Raw genomic sequence first — 25183 nt, 5'->3', positions numbered from 1 at the left:
TATATTGTTTTGTTTTCCAGTTTTATTTGGTGTTATCCCCCTTTCTAGTGGGTTTGTTTGAGTCACAAAATACCTGGTACGAAGACTATAAAAGCCCATTAATACGTTGATAACAATTGTTGATGAATTAAGGTTGTCAGATGACACCTGCTTCCAGACTTTATATAATTAGAGTAGTTGTCGGTTATCCCCTTTGCTATATAATTGAATTATGAAGCAAAATGAGACAAAGCCTGGATATCTTCGTGGAAGTTCATCTTTTTTTGAAGGTGGCTGCCTTCTGTAAACACGTCAAATTACAATCAATAATGTCACGATCAACATGTTCATTATTGGGTCAGTGTTATAGTCATTCATTCATTCATCATTATTGATCTGTTCATCCCACAACGTATGCTTGAAAATGGATCATCTAATCGGCCACACATATCAGTGCATCTAGGAGCGGATTATACGCACAAAAACATCTTCAGTTAGTCGATTCAGTGAATGCTGCACTGGTCACATTGGGACACTGAAGTAAAATGCTTTGATCTCTTAACGTTTGTCATGCAGAGGATCTTGATTCAGGCCTCAAACATCGATGGTAAAAGAGGCAGATGGCAGAAGATTGAAAGTTTACCATTGTACTGGTTTTACAGACCTCAGGGTGACCTTGAGGAATACAACTGTGGATTGTGCATAAAAGCTGACACGTCAGGAAGCATCTAAGTAGCCTCAGTATCCTTGAGCATTGTGGTGAATATCTGGCAGCTATTTGCATTTAAAACATTGAACTGACAGCACCAAGGTTGTTTTTAAAGTAGGTAATAAGGATAACTACTTTTTTTAACAGCAACTTTACATATTAATTTGTATCTCCATGAAAAAAAAAATGTAAATAAAAATTAAGTTGCGGTGAATTTTTAAGTAACTTGTGGTGTCAAAATTGTGCAATATTCCACGAAAACCTCAAAATAAACCCAAATACAGTCTGTAGTTGAACTTTTTTTGTTTTAACACAATTTTCAGTGTTTCTCAGACCATGGTAGTAGGAGAAATGGACAGGTGAAATGAAGATAACGTCACTTCACATCACTTTTTATGTTAATTTATTAACGGAGAGACGTCGACCTCAAAAGTCGAAAATCCGGGCCAAAATATCAGCGTTTATTTAAACACACCAAACCTGAATCTGATGCAGTAGTGCCAATGAAAATGTAACTGCTGCACCACACGATAAGCACAGGAGGAGAGGCTTTAATCCTGGCTTGATCCATATTGGGAACGTTGGGCGCAAAACAAAATGAATGTACACTCACACATCTTTACCAAGTGGCCATGAGGAGGAAGAGAGCTGATTGGATATAATCCCGGGTCCTGAATATAATCATCGCCCATCCCAAAAGCAGTCAGTTGAGAGGAAACACTGTATTTGGTGTGATGCTGGGTCAACACGGGAGTCAACTGTAAATTGTAAATCCAGGGTGAATAAAACTGCCGTCCTCCACAAACGAGCGAGTCGCAACCCTTCACAAACACCTTTTAAATCCACAGGTGACGAGTGTGTGATGCACAAAAGATCGTCACTTAAGATTTTCTGTTAACGACACTGAAAAAAACAAAGCCTGAAACGGACAGAGAGTCTCTCCGGGGACACACCTGTATCTCGAAGGTGTAGGACGTGTGGGCCCGCAGCTTGCTGATCTCAACCCTCGTGTCCTTTAACGCTCGCTTGCCCGGAACAAACGCCACGCTGTCATCACACGGCTGGCACGCCCGCCGCTCGCTGCTGTGGCACCGGCGGCACAAGACGTTGTACGACAAGTCTTCTCGGTGCCCGGTTTCACGCGGAGGGTGCCACTCCAGCAGCACCCACGTCTGGTTGACAACTGAGACCACGTTACGAGGAGCTGAAGGGACACCTGGGGAGAGAAATGATAAGGAGACTCAGAGGGAATGAACACTGAAAAGACATGTTTCCAGTGTCCCTGTCGCTGTCAGTCGATCCTTTAATGACCCTGTAACCGACCACGCCAAAGTGCTGCTGTCATCAACCACCGAAATTAACATTAGTCTGTCAGTTTAAAGCTTGACACCTGAATGCAATCAAGATGTATTGGTGGCGAGCACTCGAGACAATAATTTGTTTCTTTTGTAAAGCCACGCCTGGTATTGGCTTACATATGGATTTTTTTATTTTTTTATTATCATAGGATGTCTGGTATTTTATGGCTGTTGTGTAAGCAGAGCTGCATGTATGCAATTCACGTTTGGAAACATTTCAGTTATCAGTTAAGATAACTTTGCAGTAACGAGCATCACAAGAGGTTTGTCATTAAAGTAAATGCACGATGGGAGACCTCAATATCAGATTTGATATTCTTGGTCCCAAAAAGTGAAGAATCTCAGATTAAAGAAAAACCTTGAATATTCTTCACGCAGACCAGCGAGTATGAAAATGACTGTTTTACTTTGTTGGCGTCAGCTCACATTATATCAGGGGAGGGGTTATGTGCAAAGTTTGCCAAGTGCAGTTTCAAACCAGTATATAGGGAGTTTGGTCTTCAGCCAACACTATCTCTGACTGTCAAAAGGTGACCCAACAGCTCACCGCCTGCCAGAGAATCCGTGTCTCTTTGTCTCTTTGCAGTCAGACAGTTTCTGTCTCGCTGGTTCGCTCTCTTTCCCCTCAACTCGTCTCTTTGATCTCAGGAGGAGTTCGTTTTTTTTCTGGGGAGTTAGTGAGTCTTTAGTGCACAACCCGGAGTTTTCACAAGGTTAAACCTAGCGGGCGCGCTTCTCCTTGACTGTTCGCGCACATCACAGAAGCTGCGACGCACACACGAAACAAGAGCAGTGGAGATAAAGTGGATGTTCAACCTTGGCATAGGCTGAATCACAGAGTCCTATGAAATGACTGAGATGGCCCTGTGGAATATGTGTATGTGTGTATTTCTCAAACAGACACTCGGAGAAAGCCATGCTGCAAAATCAAAGTGCTAACAATCAGTAGGGGGTTGAAAATCTAAGTAGCTCCATCTTATAAACATTTCTACTAAGAGAGAGAGAGAGAGAGAGAGAGAGAGAGAGAGTGAGAGAGAGAGAGAGAAGCTGAGTCTGTGCATTCATAATTATACACACACAGGCGCATGCAGTGTGTTGACACAGATATTCACTCCATCTTACTTTTTATCTAACTAGCACAAATACAGATGCTTTTAAACTGTCAGGCACTCACAGAGTTCACAGCAAGAACACGTTCAAATGCAAAAACAAAGTGAGAAAGAAGGTAATAATCACATTTGAAATTTTCCAATTCCAGTTTATACTGCTACGACAAGAGATACCATTTGAAAAGAGCCACAGACACAATCTGTGCTGCTGTTTACAGCCACACACTAAGCTTTTGTCACCGTTTTGCAAGTGGTTTACACAATATTATTCTGACCTATACGCAAAAAATAAACTACAAAAATGCCCACACACATTCAGTACACACACCTCCTCCGTACCTATGCAGCCCGTGAGGCACGCAGAGGGAATGATTTTCTGTCAGGCGGTTATTCACACGCTGCACATTCACTCTTCCACCTCACTGATCTGGTTTTATATCTGATCGAGTTCATGCCAACTACAAATAAACTGCATCTCCTTCTTATATTCAAGTTCCATCCTGCTGTTTTCAAAGTTTTCACTCATCTTTTGTGCTTGAAAAAAAACAAAACTTGTAACTCAATTTGTTTTTGTCCTTGAATTCAAAGTGCCAAGGTAATTCACAGAGCTGTGTAGGCTGAGCGGGTCGACACCCGAAACCTTTCTACTGGGATTTTTCTTCTAGCAGCATCAATTTGAGCGTGTGCTGCTTTTCATGTGCTTCTTCTGTTGTCACAACAGGTTAAACCACTTCAACTGTTCCTCAACCACTGTGGCAAAATCATTTTTAAAACTTTTTACTTTGAGGCTCCTTTTGTCATCTGTTTTCATACAATTTCAACGCAGATACTGATTTTGTGTTGTTGTTTCTTTTTTAATCACCTAACCTGTTTGGCTTGGTTCAAACAAAGTCTGGGACAATTGATCATTAGATTTGATTTATATAATAATAATTAATAATAATAATAATAATAATAATAATAATAATAATAATAATAATTAACTTTATTTTTGAAGCAAATTAAATACTTCAAGTCTAAAGCAAATAAAAGCAGGCACTTAAAATAATGCAAATATAATGGGGGAAAAAAACACAGATATTAGACAACAACCGCAACTGTAAAACAAGTAAGACATGTTGGAAATTAAAAAAAAAAATTAAAAAACTGTGCTAGAATCAATAAAAAGATAAGAAGTGATTTAAATGATGTCACTGATCCTTACAGTCAGATTGTCTGTATTAGTTATTGAGGAAACTATCATTCAAACTCACATTTAGACTAAACTATGGATTGTGATCACCTTAAAAGTGCTAATGATGTTCATTTTGGTGTGAATGAAAAGAAGGTTTGTATCAAAGAGGGTTCGTGACTTTAGCTACTGAAGTATTTTTGAATCTATGTGCTGATTGGCGACAGTCAAGAAGGTGATGTGTACAGTACAAATTATGTATAAGCTGTCCTTCCTGGAGCTAATCTGGTGACTGATAAAATAAAGTATATGTTTGTCTACAAACATTTCTGAATTCACCTTTTAAAACATCAAAGTGAAAATGGATTAAGGCAGAGTTTATGTATGACTTCAGTAGTATACATGTCTCCATGTGGAAGCTCCTCATTATAAAGCGAGTGAGACATAGCTGCCAAACAGTAACTAGTCTTCTTTAACATTAAGGTAAAAGACACAATTATTTTTGTCGTGTTTCTGCCTTTCTGTCACTATTTATGACATATCAGGCTCAGTTGCAGTCTTGACTATTAAAGCTCATTATTAGAATTTTCTTGTTCTTGAGCATGTTGTCCCATCAGAGGGGATAAAAAAAAAAACCCCTCACAAACATGCTATCAGTCACTGCAATTAGATTCCCCTACGTAGCTCCCCGTAGCACTGATGATGCAGGATGAAAAGACCTGCCTATTGCTCACAACCTCAGTCTTTGCTGTGGTTATAGTCTGGAAACTGTGTTGGCAGTTGTCGGAAATATTGAGAATTTGAAGGCGGAGCAAGAAAAATGCCTACATTTTTTTTTTTTTAACAAGTCTGCAATGGTCTTTTACCAACATGGTGCTGCACTCTGCTCACATTGGGGGAGGGCCACCATTGTTTACAGCTTGGTGAGTTTGAGCGCACAACAATCGCCATATGGTGGTCAATGCTGATTGGTTAAAGGCTGCTCCAATAGTTTCAAAATTAACCTGAGGTCTACGCCCAATAGGAAGCAACAACTGGAAACAATGCCCATTGGTGGGTGACCAGACCCATGTATTCATGCAGTAAATTTGGGATCGGTATCTTTTAGTCAACACTGGGACATCTTCGACTAAAATCCTATATTGGACTATAAGAATAACAACCAGTGCTTAATTAATGGAATTAAAAATCAAGGCTCATACAGTGATTACCATTTTTCACTGTCAACATTTGTAATAGGTGAAAATTGTAGCTTTTAGATGCAGGTTACCTTTTTAATGTTTTTCTGAGGGTTAAATATTGCAAATTCATTCATGAATGCATAACAGAAAAATTAAAAGCAGGCTATGAATGAACCATAACTTTTTTTATCCTTCAAAAATCCAGGTCACCAGGACGTGCCCAAACAAACACACAGACAGACACGCACACGTGACTACACACACAGTGCAGTTTGTGAGTTTGAGACGAGCTGCATACAGTCCAAAATGATTCATGTCTCAACCTACTTCCACCATCTCTCTGTGGAACCAAGAGGCTGTGTTTTTCAAACTGTGAGCCTCGCCTTGCATAGCAATATAGCCTCTTCAACACACTAAACACATATTCACTTCAGTAGAAAGCCTGAGGAATGTGGCAGCATTATTACTTACTGCTCCCCAAATCCCCAAACAAGGACGAGAATGTTGCCACACTCTGAATGAGGCGCATAAAATTAGGGCGGGATATGATAAATCAAAGCAGATGTTGGCTTTTAATTTCATTATGAAATATTGGACTGTCAGTGGCATCAGCTGCTGATGTGCAATAATATATTATCTATTGGTAACTTTAGTCCAAAACAAATCTGCCTGTATTGGTGATCTTGAGGGTCAGATACTGAAAGGTGCATTGAGTATGTGTGCGTGTTTGACAGAGACTGACTCACTGGTGCACACGTCCTCTGGTCTGTCCATGTCTCCGCGATAATAGCCGTTCCGACAACCACAGAGGGTGGCGGCCTCGATGGTGGAGCGACTGTTGAGCGGGCATTGCTGACATAATCCTGCCCCCTGGGATGACTTAAAGGTGCCCTGAGGGCAAGCTGTAAAGAAAGATAAGAGTGGAAAAACACATAAATACCGACACATAACTCTGCCTACTGAGCATGAGTGAAACACAAGTGGTAAGTTCTAATTTTCTTAGCTTGAGTCATGTTTCTGCGTCTCTTGTTTGTCTTGATTATGAGACATTTGGTGTACTTTGTTTTAGAAGGATGACGTGCCAGTAGACTTATTATCGGTACTATAAAGTTGACACAGCACAGAGGGGGATTTTCTGAGGACAGCTGCACATTATCCTGTGCTGACAAGATACACAAAAACATTTCATGTATAGACACACAAAATCGGTGTCGTGCTGCTTATCCGCGGTGTAGATTGTTCCTCTGGCTTCTTTTTCTGGGTCAGAGTTGTTTCTGTCCATTAATATTAACTGCATTATTATATGAAACGCATATATGAAAAGGATGACGACCACTTTTTTTTTTTTTTATCCAACTTTTATTTATCCAGGGATGACTCGTGCTGAGCACACAATGCATTCTTGTTATTCAGCCTGCATACGTGCCGTTTCATTATTTGCACTGCAGTCCTTCCGGGATAAAACAAGTCTAATAATGGAAGGGAGGATCAGTTTGGATCAGATATTTTTGGCACTCTGAGTCCATGAATTGTGAAAACAACAGCTATCCAAAGTTTCTTACAGGCTGTATTAAACATCATGGGTCATGAGTCCGGAAACATGGGTCCGGTAATAGTGCCACACACGTTTACCAGAGCCTGGTAATAATAAAGACACAATGCTACGGCACAACCAGCAGAAACATGCGAAGGCTACGACAACCTTCAAAAAAAAAAAAAAAAAAAATGATGTGCAGTAAAAATTCTCCCAGGTGTAGCTAGCATATAAAAAGTAATCCACAGATCAATCAATGGCTCACTTGTCACCAGACGAAGTAAGTTTGATGTTAGACGTGCAAAGCAAACAACGAACCTCGACTCAAAGATGAAGCTAAAAAATTGTTTCTCGACAGCTGTCAAAGGCGAGGGTTTTAAAGTTTGAGCCCGAGTCCTTCAAAATAATAGTCTAGTCTCCAACTTTTTTCCTCTGAGAACAACTTTGATCAAATGAAAGATCTACTTATGCTACGCAGCACTCAGACATCGTAAAAATGTTTTTCCAAATAGCTGATCTCCATCAAACCAACTGAATAAACTTCTTTTATGTGAACAATAACAGAATGATACTTTAAAGCACACATACTCAACAAGGGCTTGCCAGCTACTCGTTAGAACCTTTGGTCTAAAAGTTCTCCGCGAATATCGAATAGTAATTTTGCTTGAAATGCCCGCAGTTGTCTTGTACGTAGACCCTCCCTCAAAATAGATGTAACAGCCATTTGAATGTGGCAGGACTGGTAAGAGCTTCACTGCTGAAAGTAATAATGCAAGCATGAGCCTTCGTAGTGACCGAATCATTTCCATTTAACTTTCCAAGCTTTTAGAAACATCTCTCTACTCTGTGCATAGTTTTTTTCAACCACTGGAATCATCAGAAACGTTTTAATTACTGACATCCTACACAAGTATGAAGTGCATGATGTTAATAAGGCTGGACAATCGAATAAAAGTAATTACAAGTTCTCACTTATCACCATGAAAAGTACCCTTTCACACCGACCCTCCCTCCATAGTTTCATCCAGAAGCAGCAGCAGGTTTTTGATGCCAAACACGCACACATCATACTTCTTTTTTCCAGCTGGTCTGGCAAAAGTGCTGTTGCATTTTTAATTTTTAACATACATTTTTAATCTCAACACAGCTCGACCTTCGTCTGAACATGATGTCATAGACCAGACGCATGGCTGTGAAATCATTTTACTGCCTCTTTGAACAAAATAACAGATTTACTGCTCGCGTTAGCAACAGCGCTGCTGACGGCATGTCTGGGCTCGCTCACAGATATTTTAAGCAATGAGACTAACTCTGTGTTTACTTAAAATATGTTTGCAAGTAATAAACAGCAGGATAGAAAATATAATACAGTGTACAGGTAGTTCAAAGTTGAAATAGAAAAAGTTAAATTGGCTAAACAAATGAAAAGTAACATCATGACATGGTCAAACACCTGAAGTAAAATATATCACGTTATGTCCCAGAGAAATGCCTGTTTTTAATTCACACATGCGATTTTATAAGTGTCTTTTCATGAGGCCAAACACATTCTGAAATATAACTTCAAGTAAAAAACACAAAAAGGAAAACAGGGAAACAGAGAGGTGTGAAATGAGGAATATAAAACTAAAACAAGAGCTCTGCCAAAAGGCTGAAACAAACCAAATTAGTTTTTTTTGATGTTCCCTTTTTTTCAGTTTTGATTTATCTTTGGTGCCTTTGTTTTTCTTTCCTCTCTGTAATGAATGTTTACTTCATCCCCGAGATACTTTAGACGATGTAGGACCGAAATGCAAATGTTACATATATTCATGGTGGAAGACGGAGGACGACTGCACAAGCAGCCTTTTAAAATGAGGTCCGAATGATAACATGAAGTGTGTAACAGAAGTAAGTGGGACAAAGTGGCAGCAAGTTAAGATCCTCAAAGTGGCAGTTTATTAAATGTCAAAGGGTCAGGAGAGAAAACAGTGCCAGAAAAGAAAAAACAAAGACGGAAACAAAGAAATACTCAAAGAGAGAAAGAAATGAGAAGATAAGGTGAAGAGAAATAAAATGAGACTGCTGCTTTTTATTCTTCCTTCTCAATGTCATTGCATTTCTGCAGTGCCGTTCTATTGTTTTGTCGAACCTGGAATGTTATACATGTATTGGTATTTCTTGGTTCAGCATTTGTTCTAACATGATTTACAATGGAGGAAGCTTTTCTTTGTTCTCCTATTTTACTGCATATAATGTTGTATCAGAGCCACAGAGCTTCATGCACCTACTCAGATCTCAGTGTTGGAGCCGACTTCATATCACATTACATGCTTTGATCGAGTTTGTATTGAACATCAACAATTTTACACACAACAAGCACCCAATGATTAGCATGGAAAACTGCTTAATTGCTTGGAAATGATCTAACATCACTGATACATCAGCGATATGTATATTTTATAGATACTTGTTGCTTAAGAAGTCCTTATTAAATGTGGTGTAAGGTATGAAAACCTCATTAAAGATGGAACAACTTGCAGATGAATAGAAAATGATGAATAATGAATGTACAGAAAATTATCTAGACTATTTAGATTTTCTAAAAATCGTTTAATTCATTTTTGTGCAAAAAAATACCAATAATTAATTTACTCCAGCTTCTCAAATATGACAATTTTCCACTTGTTTGTGTTATTTTATAGTGTATTGAGTATTTTTAGGGTTTCATAATTGTTAGTTGGACAAAATAAGCAGGGTGGCTGTGATTATGTCTTTAACAATTAAATCAATATTCACAAAAACACTGGTCCAATTAAACAGAGTGGAAATAATCTTTGGTTGCACGCATACATATGGCAAGGAGCCGTTAGTGTAAAATAATTAAACTGACAGACTGAATCACATGCAGAGGACGCAAACTGTTCAGGTCCTGGTGATGCTTCGCTCCTAACCGTCACTACATTTTACAATCTGTAGGATTGTTTGAATCCAGCTGTAACTGTAAATATGAATTCACTACCATCGACCATCAACAACAAAGACAGATTTGAGACACACCTTTAAGGATGCAGTATGCTCAAAAAGAACAAGTTACGCTATGTGATGTCTGACTGTATTGGAAGGCAAAAGAGTTAAATAGCTGAACCGCCTTGCAAAAAGGTGGAAAGAAAAGCTATTCTTCACAGAGACTATGAACAAATATATAAATGTGGATTAATGGCACACACTTATGGACAGTCTTTCCTGGATGGCATTCATCGTGTCGCACTCGGTTGTACTCAGGAGAAGTTAAGGAGCCTGGGAGAGAAGTGAAGATCCTGCTTACTTTCTCACCTCCACACTCCTGGCTAATTACTTGGCAAAGGCATTTTCAGATTCCGAGAGGTGTGGGATGAGTGTTTTTCAAATGCAACAAACACTTTGGTCGGAGCGTACGGACACTTTAAGAGTAAAAAAAAACCACGGGGCGTCCCTGTAGGTATTAAGTCGCTGACCATGAGTCTACGGCCAGGGGGCTTTGCTGCAGCTCCTTCTGCTCCACTTCCTGTCAACACGCTACCGTGTAATAAATGCATAATCATGACCCAAACGTTTGTTTAAATGCACAAAGCTGTGAAAGGCTATTGAGACATAGGGTTAAAGACTATGGTGGTCTTTACATTCAACTGGATGCAATAAACACTTTCCTTTCTGTTTCCTTTGAACCTGTCACCAAGTGTGTGTACCACTTGAAATGTAGAAACGTGATACTTTCTGAAGGGTTAAGAAGTCTCTTAAATTAGGAGTCTCTGCCTCTAGTGTCTGTGTCAGCCTCCTTTTCTTTTATTTCTTTATATCCAGCAGTAGAAGCATCTCTTCAGGAGTGACAGTGTGTGTGTGTGTGTGTGTGTGTGTGTGTGTGTGTGTGTGTGTGTGTGTGTGTGTGTGTGTGTGCGTGCGTGCGTGCGTGCGTGCGTGCGTGCGTGCGTGCGTGTGCGTGTGTGTGTGTGTGTGCGTGTGCATGTTTCTGTCTTGAATAGGCAGATAGACATCTGGCTTGTCAAGGTCATTTATTCAGCAACCATGCTCATACACATGGGGCGTGTCACCATGGCAACAAGTCGTGCTCCCTCTCTCTATTACTTATCCCTACATATAGTTATCTCTTGCACTGCCTGTGTGTGTGTGTGTGTGTGTGTGTGTGTGTGTGTGTGTGTGTGTGTGTGTGTGTGTGTGTGTGTGTGTGTGTGTGTCTGTCCAACCGTCTGATGATTTCAAACTAGTAGCACCACATATGTAAGCGAATGAATTCACTTATAAAGCAGGAAAAGATCAAAATATTGACTTGGCAGAAAAATCAAGTATGACTAAGAACAATTCCTTTAATGTAAGAAGATATTCTTTGAATGTGTTTGATCGTACAGTTAAATTAGCAATCATTTTTATTCTTGCAATTTCAGTTTCAATAGTGTCCCAGTAAATTCAACCCTTCTGAGAGCAACAATCAAGCATCATTTCTAACATATGTTAACGGAGGCCGCAACATTCTGGGTACAGTGGGATACAAAAAGAGAAAGAAAATGCGAAAAAAAATACATGTGAAAAGTATCAGCACAGAGAGTTTCAGAGGAATGAAGCCAGAAAGAGTTAAAAAGGCACACAGAGATTATTCCTCTGTTTCCTTCTGTGCCCTTTGCCAGCTGTGTGGAGTCACGCAGCGGCCATGTGGATGACAATAGTCCAAAGTTGGCTTACAGGCTCTCTAATCAATTATTAAAAACTTGCATGACTGTGTGCGTGTTAAAAGCCCGCAGGTTTTAAAAAAAACTCTGGGAGCATTGTTGGGGTTCACAGCAGGGGACGTTAGTGTGTATTCAGTGGTGGTGCTTACATTTGTGGAGTGGTGCTTTTGAAGTAAGGGTCTTGAATATTTACTTTACACACACACACACACACACACACACACACACCACACCACACCACACCACACACACCACACCACACCACACCACACCACACCACACACACACACACACACACACACACACACACACCACTTTGATGCTGAGCCAGTTTTGCCGTATGGTTTGCACAATATGCTGATTTGGTGCAAAATAAACACCATGTCTGTGGCCTGACACAGACACACACACACACACACACACACACACACACACACACACACACACACACACACACACACACACACACACACACACACACACACACAAGACGACCATCTGTTCTAATAGTGAGTCCAGCTTCCTGCCAAGTTGTTATCAGCTGATTGGCAGAAAAGCACACCAAAAAGATGCCAACTCTGGAGAAGACAGACAGGACATGCACTGTTCCGCAACTTCTGAAAGCACTGTTAAACCTCAAAAGCTTTGAATAAAGCACACGGAGCAGATGCACGCTGACATGCCAACACAGCAACTATCGAGTCATGCTGACCGAGTCTCTCTTTGGTCTGCATACCTTATCAAACACAATACTCCAATGAGTTGGGCCTTTAAATGAGGATAAACTGAAAACAAATATTCTGCTTACAAACCACCCAGAGTCTGACTGTGCAAATCCAGTCACCCTTTCTAGTTAGGCTTTGCGATTTAAACCATATTAAAGCTGATATCACAATAATAAATTCCCTTAACAAGAAAATTAAGACTTAAACATATTGTCCATAAATTTCACAGCTTGGTAATGTATTAATAATCCAATCCCAACACAGAAACAAAGCAGGTTCTAACCAATCATGTGGCTGGAGTTAGGCCTAGTAGGGTTGGTAGCATTGCCCAAAACCACCACATGCTATTGTTTTTTTTAATTAGAAATTGGACAAAAGAGAGTTGGACAGGAGTGAAAAGTGTTCCTTTCATGGAAGCTTTTTCACATTGGCTCACAACCGTTTAACAGTTAATAGAAACAGATAAATGAATTCACCAGAAGTCAGTGTTGTGGTGATTCTTTGCAAGTGGCAACCCACCGTGACGTCACCCACTGCTTTATGAACTGCAAATCTGAAGCCTCCAGTCTACTATTTTGGCCATTGCTATCGCGGTTTTACAGAGCCAAAAGTGACCAAATTTGGTCGAGCTGAGAAGAAGTGAAATGTGACCGAGAACCTGAGGACACTAAGCCCGCCTTCCCATACTGGAAACCTGACAGTACCACAGGCATGTCAATAAAACCAGACATGCCTCCTAACATAGCTCTCTTTGAGACCTCATATCTAATTAATTATGGAATTATTTTCAGAATAACCACCAGAACACTAATCAAAAGGAGAGAATTTCACAAATTACATCATAATTAATTGTGAAAAAAATGTATTGACTTTGTATTTCATGAGAAGTTGATGGTGTTTGAATGGGAGCCTAATGGAGCCGGAAGTCTTTTGTAGCCAGCCCCTAGCGGCCCTCAGTGGTACTGCACCTTTGCCTTTGCTTCACTTTTTAGACCAGGGGACTCTGTCCATTTTTATATGCAGTCTATGATTCTTCGGTAACTTAAAGCCCCACCCCCTCCAGAGGATCAGACAATGTCAAAATGGATCAAAGCTAACATTACTTAAAGACCAAACCGATAGTAACACCTAAAGCATCAACATTTAATTATTAAGACTCCTCCCCAGGAAAGAGTACCAAGACCTTTACGACCACAAAAAATACAAAAACAGGATTGCATATTTCTGCTTTATTTAAAAAGATGTTGTTTCCAGATGATATAATTCTTGGTAATTTTGCAGATAAAAAATATCCATCTAGGGAATTTTATGCTCAACAGAGATATTTATATTGACAAAATTTCTTATGAAGAAATGTTTGCTATATGATGCAACCGAACTACCATGATTTTTATTACAAAAAGAACGACATTGAAAAGCTCAACAAAGCACTTAATGATTCCAAATTCCAAATGATGTCAACTAACATGTCACATTCCTGTAATACTGTCAGACTTCATCAGTATCTTCCATGAATCGTGACTGGTTTACCTTCTGAAAAAGGTTTTCTGTGCAAAACAGAGACAAAGGCTAAGATCCCATTTCAGTCAGTGTACTTCATGTATTTCACCAGAGGCAGATAGAAAACTATTCATCATTCTCCATGCTCTCTATCGCTTATATTTCTCAGTTTTTAACCTTTCTGTCCTTGGATTGTTCCTTTTTTTTACTTTCTTCCCAGTCCATCCCCCCAGAGGGCTTTCCTGTTTCTTTCTTTCTTTCTTTCTTTCTTTCTTTCTTTCTTTCTTTCTTTCTTTCTTTCTTTCTTTCTTTCTTTCTTTCGTTCTTTCTTTCGTTCTTTCTTTCTTTTCATCCCTTCCTTCCTTCCTTCCAGGTACCCTTCTATCTCACCGACACTCTCCGACACTCTCCGACAGTTCAGGACTAATTTGCTGCAGCCTAATCTGGCTGGAACATGCTAAACTAATTAACATGAGACAAAGTGGCCTCACTTATCATTTCACCATATGTACATACATCACACACACTCACACGTCCACACACACTCAAGCTGTCGCACGCACTCACACACACACACACACACACACACACACACACACACACACACACACACACACACACACACACACACACAAAATGGATGAGACTCTCCAGGGAGAATAAGAAATGATGGGTACTACTTCAGAGAGGAAATGGGGAAGAAGGCCAGATATAAAAAGGAACGAAAAAGAGGTAGAGATATTTGGAGCATTGAGTCTAGGGGAGCTATTTCTGTACCGTGTTCGCCCAAGTATGCCTCTGCAAATATTAACATATGGAGCATCGTGAGCTGCCCCCTTGGGCAAAAATACATACATGCTTGGAATTATTCAGCAACGACTGCCAAAAATGACACACTTTGTACTTTTGGACTCAGTACAACATCTGCATTTGAATTTACTCAGCATATCAACAGATAGTGATGATGTTGTTTTGGAATCCAAGTAAAGACTTAAATACAGAACATTTTGTATTAATTTGAATGCAGTTTGCATTTTTGATTGCTGCAGTATTTCTATAGTTTCACCTGCCGTGTTTGCATGATCCGTTACCTCTTGTTTGCTTTCTAAAATATCGACTGCATATGCAAGGTTGCTGTGGTTGAATATTGGACGCATGTTTGCTGGATATGGATTAGCTGTCACAGTGGGTTGTTAGCTTTTGCTATAAAACAATATGAAATTTATGTGCAGCATGCAACAGTGTTTGCAGTAGCAGGGTCACCGGAGCAGATTTGAAAATCAGATAATTCCATCTGCACAGCAGCAGCTCTGATACGCTGTGATGCGGTGCAGTATTTGCTGACGTTTTCATTTCATCTTCATTTTCTTTTACGAGCTCAGTTTGAATCTTGCGCAGCTTCATTAATGTAGAGATTTACCTCGACACACGTTGCCATTGTCTGGCTCATAACCCGCCTTGCAGCTGCAGCTGCCGATGGGCACCATCCACTCTCCATCTCCGTTACAGTAGAGCTTTATGGGCACGTCTACTTCCTCAGCGTTTGGGATGCAGTTTCCTCTGGCAATGACTAATGAAGTGGACTCTGCTCCTGTCAGTGTCTGCACAAAAAAAAAAGAAGCATAAGAAAAATCCTAGTTAAATGCCCATCCAACAGCTGCACCTAAGTCTGAGTTTACATTTAGCTCAGGTCCGTACCTCAGGGAAGAAAGCAAAGTTCTGCACGACACTGGGGCATTTCTTGTAGAATACTCTGACAGCCAGGAGGGACATGCAAGCGCCCAGATCCTGGAAGGCCAAGTGGAACCCTCTGCCTTTGGACAGCGGCCCAAAACTCCTAACTTCTGTGTTCACCTTCATTAGCCTGCCCCCAAAATCTACCTGGGAGAAACTTTCATCTGCTGCAATGGTGTCCACCTGGCAGACAGAGAAAAGAAGAAAAGACAAGACAGAAAATAAACATGAGAACAAACTTTTTTTGTAGGTTCCCTTTTCTGGCTTGAATAGAAAATTTTAGACCGCAAAATACTTGAGAAATGTGTATCTGACCACATAACATTACATCGTTTTAATGTCATAATCCATAATTTACTATTTCCTCAATGAACTTGTCAATATTTGGATGGGCAACTAAGATTTATCAGTGCAAATACTGTAACTATGCTGAAAAAAAATCAGATAAATTATAAATGTATGAGACCGTGTATATGACATTTCTAGCAGAGCTGTTATGAATCCCAACGAGCTCTGGGAAAAACACACCCAGTCAATAAGTGTTAAATTCTGAATGCTGGTGGAGGTTAAAGAGCTCGAAGCTGTTTGAAATTTTTTGATTAAATCAGCATTTGGGGCAATCTAATGGATTCAGTGCAGTGTTTTTGTTCGTAGCTGTACACTGAAAGTGCAATCGTGTCAGATCAGCAATAGCAACATATGAGGCTCATGCTCATAATATTACCCAAGAGTACTGACTTGTTTGTGTTGAGTAACAGATGAAGTTCATCATTAAAACTTTACTTTTGAAATCCTCATGTATACTGTGCAAAGACTCCCAGAACCACTGGCTCTTCCCACTTTTCTTCCTCCCACTATTCAAAGGATCTAGTTTCCTGGCAGTTACCTTTAGAAATGGGGCATTGGCCCAGTACTCCACCCCTTTGATGCCTTCTGACACCGTCCTGTCGGTCTCCAGGTAGTAGAGGTTGAACGTCTCCTTGCAGGAGCCGAGGACGCTGGGTATGGAGGCGCAGTCACGCACGGTGAAGCGGATCTCCACGTAGATGCGTTGCGCTGCCCGCCGGTCGATGTAAGTCGTGAGGAGCCAGTTGTTCTGGCTGGGCTCAAACACGTTGCACACCTGGTACGTTCTGATGGTGTTGAGGTTCTCGTCGTAGCCGCTCACCTCCTCCCACTGGATGTGTGTGAAGAAGAGGCAAGTCGTGTGAGAGGGGAGGAAGTGGAGGGAGAGAGGAGAGGAGAGGAGAGGAGAGGAGAGGAGAGGAGAGGAGAGGAGAGGAGAGGAGAGGAGAGGAGAGGAGAGGAGGGGAAGGGATGGGGGGAGAGGAGAGGAGAGGAGAGGAGAGGAGAGGAGAGGAGAGGAGAGGAGAGGAGGGGAGGGGAGGGGAGGGGATGGGAAGGGATGGGGGGAGAGGAGAGGAGAGGAGAGGAGAGGAGAGGAGAGGAGAGGAGAGGAGAGGAGAGGAGAGGAGAGGAGAGGAGAGGAGAGGAGGCTAAAATGATTAATGGGTTTACCAAGACCTGACACAAATTAAACTTTCTCCATCCCTCCCTCCCATTTTGTCTTCCCCTCTTTTCCTGCCTCCCTCATTCTCTTCTTCTCTCCTCCACCTTGTTGCACCGTGCTGCACAGGGACGACCATTCATCACAATTAGAGCCGCTCACCTCAAACACACGCACGCACGCACACGCGCACACGCGCACACGCGCACACGCACACACACACACACACACACACACACACACACACAGCAGACCACTGTGACCGGCTAGTTGCCAAGCCAGAATTTAAAAGAGCCAAGGAGTTCAACAAAGTGGGTTGAAGACCCTGTTCTGTCCTCGTGTATTCTGTTCTATTCTCTTTCATTCATACGTCTGTTGCAGAGTCTTGTGTGCTGCACCTATCTGATCTTTTCGTATCCGTTTTATTCAGCATCAATAGTGGCTAATTGGTGTCACCTTGCTACTGTAATTAAGATTTTGACAGACTTGTTAATGGATCACTGTAAAGTGTACTCAAACTGCTTTTCCCAAGGGTACACACTCACACACTCACAGTACACTTTTGGACATTGTTCTTACTCCATTGGCAGGGAACGATATCCAGCCAAGCTCAGCTGTCGCTGTCCTTGTATCCATCACTGTCTCTGTCAGACAAAAAGAGAGATAGGGAGAAAGAGGTGAACTGAGGGAGATGCAGGAAGAGGACAGGTATGGTCATAATTAATAGTCAGCTCAGATGCCAAACTTAGTACTGCTTTGTGTTGTGCGCCTTTCGTATTCATAAAACCCACTTTACACCGTTTCTGCAATGTTTCTCCTTCTGTTCTGTGCACACCATCACAAAATAGCCACAATTGAACCAGGCGTCTAATTATGTGAATATACAATACACAAAAGCAACAATGACCCGACACAATGACAACAAAGCTAATCCAGTTCTTGTATGTTGTTTTTTTTTTTGTACTTTTGCATAACAGAAAAAAAACTTCTGGTCAAAGCAGATTTCCACTCATATTGGTGCCAAGGAATAACACTCACTCATTATCAGTGTTCATTATGTGCACATATGACTTCATCACACACTGCTTTATATCATTAAACAGTAACCACGTTGACATTGTATCATAGAAGTAGTACTGCATATAATATTTGAGGAATATACAATGATGGCTGTTGGCTCATAACGTTACAGAGCAGTTCAAAACACGAAGGTTCATTCTCCGTTGGCGTTACCTGGCTGTGAGCTCGCTTAATGTCCACAGTGCCTCGCAACTGTTGTTATGACTTCCCATGTCATAACCACGAGCTCACCACTTCTGTTTGAACGCCGGCCCAGACGTGATGCCATGACTTCAGGCGGTTACCAACAACAACAACAGCAGTTACCAACTAAAACATCTTAGCATCAGCGTTAATTATAAGATGGAGGCATTTCTGTGTGTACTGTGCAGTACTAAACCAACCGATACGCAGGGCTTCTGCGCACTGCTGTCTGGCAAAACAGGATTTTTACATCCCGTTTGCATCAGTGTGATTATGTTCTTTGATGTGCGAGGGGTTTATTCTTCGAAAAAAAAAAAAAAAAAAAAAAAACAGACATTCCTGTCTATTTTAACCATGAACAGTTTCTCTGTCATTTTTCCAGAAAATGTAGTGTATGACAGGCATTACTGCTGTCTTACTGCAACCACACCACAGCAGAGGATTTTACCCACATTCATAAAAATATATAAAAATAAGTGCTTGCATTTATATAAAATGGTACCGCCCAACCCTGGCAGTTAGCATAAATTAAATAATAATTACATCCAGGTGAAATCAGTTAGAGCCACTGATAGTAATTAAATAAATGAATATAATGTAGATGTGTGTAACACTCAGCTTATCTGGATGCCAGTAATTACTTCATGTCGCCACCTGAACCAACACAATCAGATCGAAGTAACTTCACATACTAACCTGACACACTGATTAAATCCCAGCTGGGTGACACACTGACACAGTAACGTGCTTCACAAACTTAATCAGATGACAACAAAGGTGTTGGAAACGCAAGAAGTATGCCGTACGAGCCCAGATGGCAACACTCACTGTGCAACATGTCATTATATGTCTTCGTATTATAGATCTCCCTGCGTTAATGGTGAAACATTGCAATGCGAGTAGCTATAAGAACTATTTTCCGCATCGCTCTGTCTGGTATATGCAAAGCCTGGCAGGCCGGGAAATTGGAGAATGAGAGAAAATCAATTAGGAAATTATTAATTTACATTATCATGTCCATGCATGTTAATGTTGGTGTAGTACAATAAGTGGAAGGAATAACACAAAGAAAAAAAAAATAGGATTGTAGAGAGGATGTTATTTTTAATCACATATCGCCAGTGGTGCTCCTAGACCGTGCAGCAAATATTCAAATGGAAATCTTTTCTTGAATTTGCATGATATTCTACTCCCCCAGTTACTAAAGCTTGTTAAAAGAAATATACTAGATCACCATTACGGAAAATTGAGGGTCGATTTATTCAAACAATTGAAACTGTTCAGCGTTTCTCTCAGCTGTCAGAGAAACTGGAAATTTGAAACCAAAATAGAGTATTTGAACTGTCTTTTCGAATAGTTTTTTTTCCGGTTCACGGTCTATTATGAACTGCAGTGTGATTCTGCAGTGTGAGAAGCTGCCTGTGCACCCATTAGTGTACCTTTTATAACCCTCATTTTGTACACAAGTGGGTTCCTCACTGCGTTACTGGTGGGCGAACTAAACAACTGTGTTCAAAATTAGCGGTGACAAAAACACAGCGAGCGGACACGCCGAGCTGCCCCGGCCAACATAAGTTAGCTGGCCTGCTGACAACATGGACCCGAACACGGAGCCCTTTGTAATAAAACACGGTGAGAAGATTCGACGACATCACACCATGAGGCGGCCGCAGGCAAACTACCCCCCTTGATTCTTGACATGCTCTCCTCCTCCTGCACTCTTTCATACTGTCACCCTGCCTCTCATTATCTGCTCTCCTCCTCCTCCTCCTCCTCACACCCTCCCCACCTTCATCCTCTCCTTCACTCTACCTCCCCATCTTTCATCCCTCCTCTACCTTGGGTGCTTCTTTTTTTTTTTTTTTTTTTGTCAGCGAGCTAGCCTAATTACAGCAGAAACCAAGTTTTTCCAGCTCTCCCTTGGGAGAGAAGGTCGTTTTGGAAAATGAAATGCTTGTCACGCTGAAATGTATTCAACGATCAAATTCTTGGACCAAAGCTTATTCAAACGGTGACAAGTGTCACTGTCTAATTTGTAGCTTCAGTGCGCTTAGTGGCATGTTGTCAACAAAGATTTTCAAAAAGCGATCTGCAGCAGAATACAGACCCAGTTTATTTCTGCCTTGCATATTTTGCCTCTTCACAGTCTTTGAAGTTTGTGGTGAAAAAAAAAAAAAAGGCTAAAAAGAAAAAATGGTAATATAGAGAGGAACCCACAATGTTGACAGAGGAGATGTTGGAATAGCTCCTGTAGTCTTACAAGCTATAGCTTCCAGCAAACTATTGCAAGACAGGATTTGAATCAAGGCTCTGCTTCAAGAATAGAACAACGTCGGTGCACTGCCACCATACCACCAACTTTCTGCTTCAGAACAGCGTGTTCGAGGCGTGCTCTCGGCCAATTGTAGTGTACGATATACAGACTTTGCTGGCTAATGCGTTTATTGAAAATTGATTGCGCCATTGTAACCAGGGACCCTTGGGAGGCCCCTGTGATTCATCATTTCACATTATTAAATCCTGCTCCCTGCCTGACCGTTATGACCCACTGCTGCGAGAGTAATATGTAAACATAAAAAAATAAAAAAATAAACTGTTTTTAAATACATCTTACTTCCTGTCCCAGCTAATCTGTCGAGTGCTGTCTAAAGCAAAATATATTTAAAATAAAGCAAATATTTAGCATTTTAGGTGGAAAACATTCCAGAAACAAGCCATTGATGAGCATATTTGCCAATTAGTTTTCTTTTAATTGACTAATCAAATAATTCAATGAGTTTTTAACTCTAATCTTCACATATTTATTACAAACCAGTCAATAGACCAACATCTATCAGCATGCATACCTTGTGAATGATCAATTTAAAAGAGAAAAGAAGTCTAATGAGAACAAAACGAGTCATGTATTTGATGGACTATGCAGGGCTTATTAGAGTGTATCTACTCATCTGTCTAATTAACAGCACACGCCACACACCTCTCCACGCATAATGTGGTATACTCGCCGATCAGCCTAATTACTTTTGACATATTGGAGGCTGTGATCGCGGTGTGCCTGCCTCCCCCACACTGGTGCACCTCCTCAACCAGCACTACACCACAGAACAAAACCAAAAGCCATTTTATGTCAGAGGAAACAGCAGGTAAATCTGGGCGATATTGTAGCAGTCAAAGAGGTCGTTAAATCCTTGTTGTGGCCCACTGGGGAGAAATAAAAGTATTTCCATCACAGACGCTGGATTACAAGTAATTTCCCGGTTTTGCCTCCCCCTCTTTTCCTCTCTCTCTCTCTCTCTCTCTCTCTCTCTCTCTCTCTCTCTCTCTCTCTCTCTCTTTATGTGCGTGATGTAGAAGTACCGGTGGTCAAATGGCAAGTGAGGTCGTTTCATCTTATGCTAATTAGTCAAGTGTGTTCTCATCAGGTTGGTCTGCTGCTCAAAGACGGCAATTAGTCCTGATTTATAGGCCTGTGTGTGCATGTATACATGTTCTTCTATGTTTGGGTGGACAAATTGTAGTCTGAAACCATCGTACTGCGGGCGTTTGGGCCGACTTCATGAGTTAAACTTGGTTTTAGTGTTAAGGGCAGGTTTGGTTAGGGCAATTAATTGTCTCACAAATAATTGCGATTAACAATCCAGTTTAGTTTAATAATACACATGCATTTTATGAGGAAGAGTCCTTTGATTGTAATCATTTTGTATAATTGCTGGAATTGTTTCCATTCATCTGTATAAAAACAGTTGGATGAAACAAACAAAAATGTCATATTTCTTAAGTTCCCTTTTTCTTGTATGATCTAATGGCACATTAGGGGACAATTAGCACCACCAATTGTTTATCTTGAGGTGCTTAACCTCTCATTTTTAACTGACCGTATTTTGATGAGCATCGACTGAAATGGACATCATGGGTTTAGTTGCAAAGCTAAGCCCCACAGCCAATAAAAGACTTTTCTTCACAATGTGTATGTGCACTATTAAATTACGATTTGTCTTATATTATAAGTACATTTACGTGTATGACAATTAATCATCGAATAAAATGTAATGATCGCGACAGCCCTGTATTTACTGTACCGTAGCCTACTGAACGGGAATATGTCTGGAGAGGAAGCCAGAAGAAAGTATGTCTGGGAGCACCATATTCGTGGTTAAAGGAGAACTTTAAAATAACACACACACAAGCCCAACAAATGCTAAAAGCCCCCCTGAGGAGAGAGACGTCATACCGCCCACAGAGACACTCGTTGACCTATCAGGCGTTCAAGTGGAATGACACAGCATCATGGAAGGGCAACTCAGTCAGCAGAGCACACATTCAGAAGCAGATGTGCACTTATAATTATATATATACATACACACACACACACCAACTCTGCAGGACTCATGCAGTGCTGCTTTTCTTTTAATTCAACCTCACATGCCCCCCCTCCCCCCAAAATCAATTACGGTGACAGTTATGAATCTAAAATCTAAATAACTCCTGCACACACAAATCCAGGGAATGATGTCATTAAACTTAAGCACTCGATGAACAGTTAAACAAAAAGCTGGAAAGAAAAGAACAAAAAACAAGTACATTTCAGTATTATCAAGCTTTAGCTCATGTCAAACATGTTCTCTTCTAAAAGGCCCACAGGAGCTCCAGCAGGCTTCGTATTATACTCTGGTGTCTCGAAACTGCTGTTATCTGCACGCAGTCCCCTTCAGCCAAAATCAGGCTCGTACACAGCCTACAAAGTCTCACTCAGTAATCTCCACTTTCAACATCACTCCGAAGCGCTGGCTAATAGGCTGACCCGGGTGTCTTTAAAAGAGTCTGCTCAGCAGTTTAAAAAAAAAAAAAACATATCGTATCAGCAGAAAAATAGACATAACTATGCAGCATCAGTGGAGCTACACGAGGAGCCGTAGATGTTATGGGCAAAATTACAATTCTGCTTCAATAGCATGACACCATCATGTCATGTAGCAAAGAGGGAGTTTGAGTTGGGGGCATTTTTGCATTTTGGTTCCCATTTGAAGATGCACTGAATGGTAAATTACCATTGAATTACCAGAAATGTTCACTACTTTCCTAGAAATTGTGTGTAAAAATCAATAGCAGCCAACCTTCAAATAACAAGGTTAGAGTCTTCCTCACTCTATCGTGACGCTGTAGCTGCTGGTTTATTTAACTTATCTTTTGTGTGCTTATTTACATCCTCCACTATACTTCCCATGGTACATTGGGCTCTGTTAACACTCCATTAAGTGCAGAAACACAAATGTAAGCCTTGACTTCAGGCTTCTGCTGGCAACATTTAAAAGAACCCCAGATTATACTCTATCGCATTTGTGTAGAAGTGTATAAATATCTAATCCTTGTTTATTTGCTCTCACACACTGCAGGGATTTAGGTATTTGAGCATGCCACCATGTGCACTGGTATCGGGAAAAGGCCAACCAATAGGTTGGCAGCATATTAAGTGTTGATGATGATTACCGAGCCATTAGTTGAACCTTTGGGGTTATCAAGAGGTTGCTTAAATTTATGAACCTCAGAATCTTTGCATGTGCTACAGTTTTTCCAGCTGAACGTCTTCCACTGGGCATAATGAACTCACCTGAAGACCTGTGTTCATAGAGCTTACTGCTTCCTGGGCTCCATTTCCTGCAGTGATGCTTTATTCTGAAAGGTTTGTTCGTGTCAAGAGTGGTCTCGATGATGAAATATCCCTGTGTCAAAGTTCCACTTGAGGTTGCTGAATTGCTCTTTATAGACTTAAGCATTTTGCTCTCCAGCTCCGATGGCAGCTAAATTAGGTGCCGCAACTCTTAAAGGAGTTTTGGTCAGCTCTTATTCCTACATATTTAAAAGTTATTTTACCAAGACAGATAATTCAAGAACCTTCATCCCTGCTCTCAAAAAAAGTAATCTTTGGCACAAAGATTTTGAACAGGCGAACAATATGTAGTGCATCATAGTGTTAAATAACTGTTAAAGTAAAACAGGCAAGTAGGGTTTGAAGAAAGCCCTCATGTAAGCTTATTGAACTTGGTATCGAGTTATTGATTTCTGGTAGCCAATCCTAACATTCCTAGCCCACAGGTGACAAACCCACAGACAATCATCTGACTCAGCAGTTCCCCTCTGAATAGCATTTTAGTGTCTTTGAGTGCCCTATTTTGATCTTAAAACCTACACCTTCCCTGTTTTGGTTCATTCTCAGCAGCAGGTAGCACGAGATATTTTAATCAAGTTGACGAGAGCAAAATTAAAGCTAAAAGTAAAGTTGATATCAGACTTATGTTGGTCATGTGGGCAGAAATGTAATATGTTCCCCATAACATCTGTATTGGACAATAAATACTCTTATGTCCTAAAGTTTTTTCCTGTGTGACTATCAGCTGCTACGAACAGAAGACTTCCCAACAAGAGGTGGTAAAGCGATAATCCGACAAGAAAAGAACTGCACGGACACAGATTTCATCCATCCATCAGAAACACATAATAGACGTTTTCAGGCCAAGTGTGCCCACAAAACAGTGTCATCTCACAGCAACAGATCTTCAGGATTAGACGTGTGCACAAGTGTAACCAATGCCTTTAGGTATCAGGTTGTTTTTCCATTGCTGACACGTCGTCGTTGTTGTTGTTGTTGTTATTGTGAATGGAAACACCAGGCCGCAGAGTTATAAAGAACAACCAAGCTGTCACACATGAGC

General features: G+C 40.8%; 1 protein-coding gene across 1 annotated transcript in view; it reads right to left on the bottom strand.

Moving 5' to 3' along the window:
- The window catches only part of LOC138200430 (ephrin type-B receptor 1-like), an 86733-nt gene that overhangs the window by 41410 nt on the left and 20140 nt on the right, over positions 1-25183 (bottom strand). Inside the window, exons 2-7 of the mRNA XM_069153091.1 lie at positions 17790-17854; positions 16590-16880; positions 15668-15886; positions 15390-15570; positions 6254-6409; positions 1642-1904 (exon numbers count right to left, since the gene is read on the bottom strand). Of these exons, the coding sequence (XP_069009192.1) occupies positions 1642-1904; positions 6254-6409; positions 15390-15570; positions 15668-15886; positions 16590-16880; positions 17790-17854 (1175 nt within the window). The remainder of the gene's footprint in view (positions 1-1641; positions 1905-6253; positions 6410-15389; positions 15571-15667; positions 15887-16589; positions 16881-17789; positions 17855-25183) is intronic.

Source organism: Embiotoca jacksoni, unplaced genomic scaffold (genome assembly GCF_022577435.1).
Source record: "Embiotoca jacksoni isolate LCO1_2020_lvr unplaced genomic scaffold, fEmbJac1.0.p SCAF_19, whole genome shotgun sequence".
NCBI lineage: Eukaryota > Metazoa > Chordata > Actinopteri > Embiotocidae > Embiotoca > Embiotoca jacksoni.
This window is presented reverse-complemented; position numbering and strand designations above follow the sequence as displayed.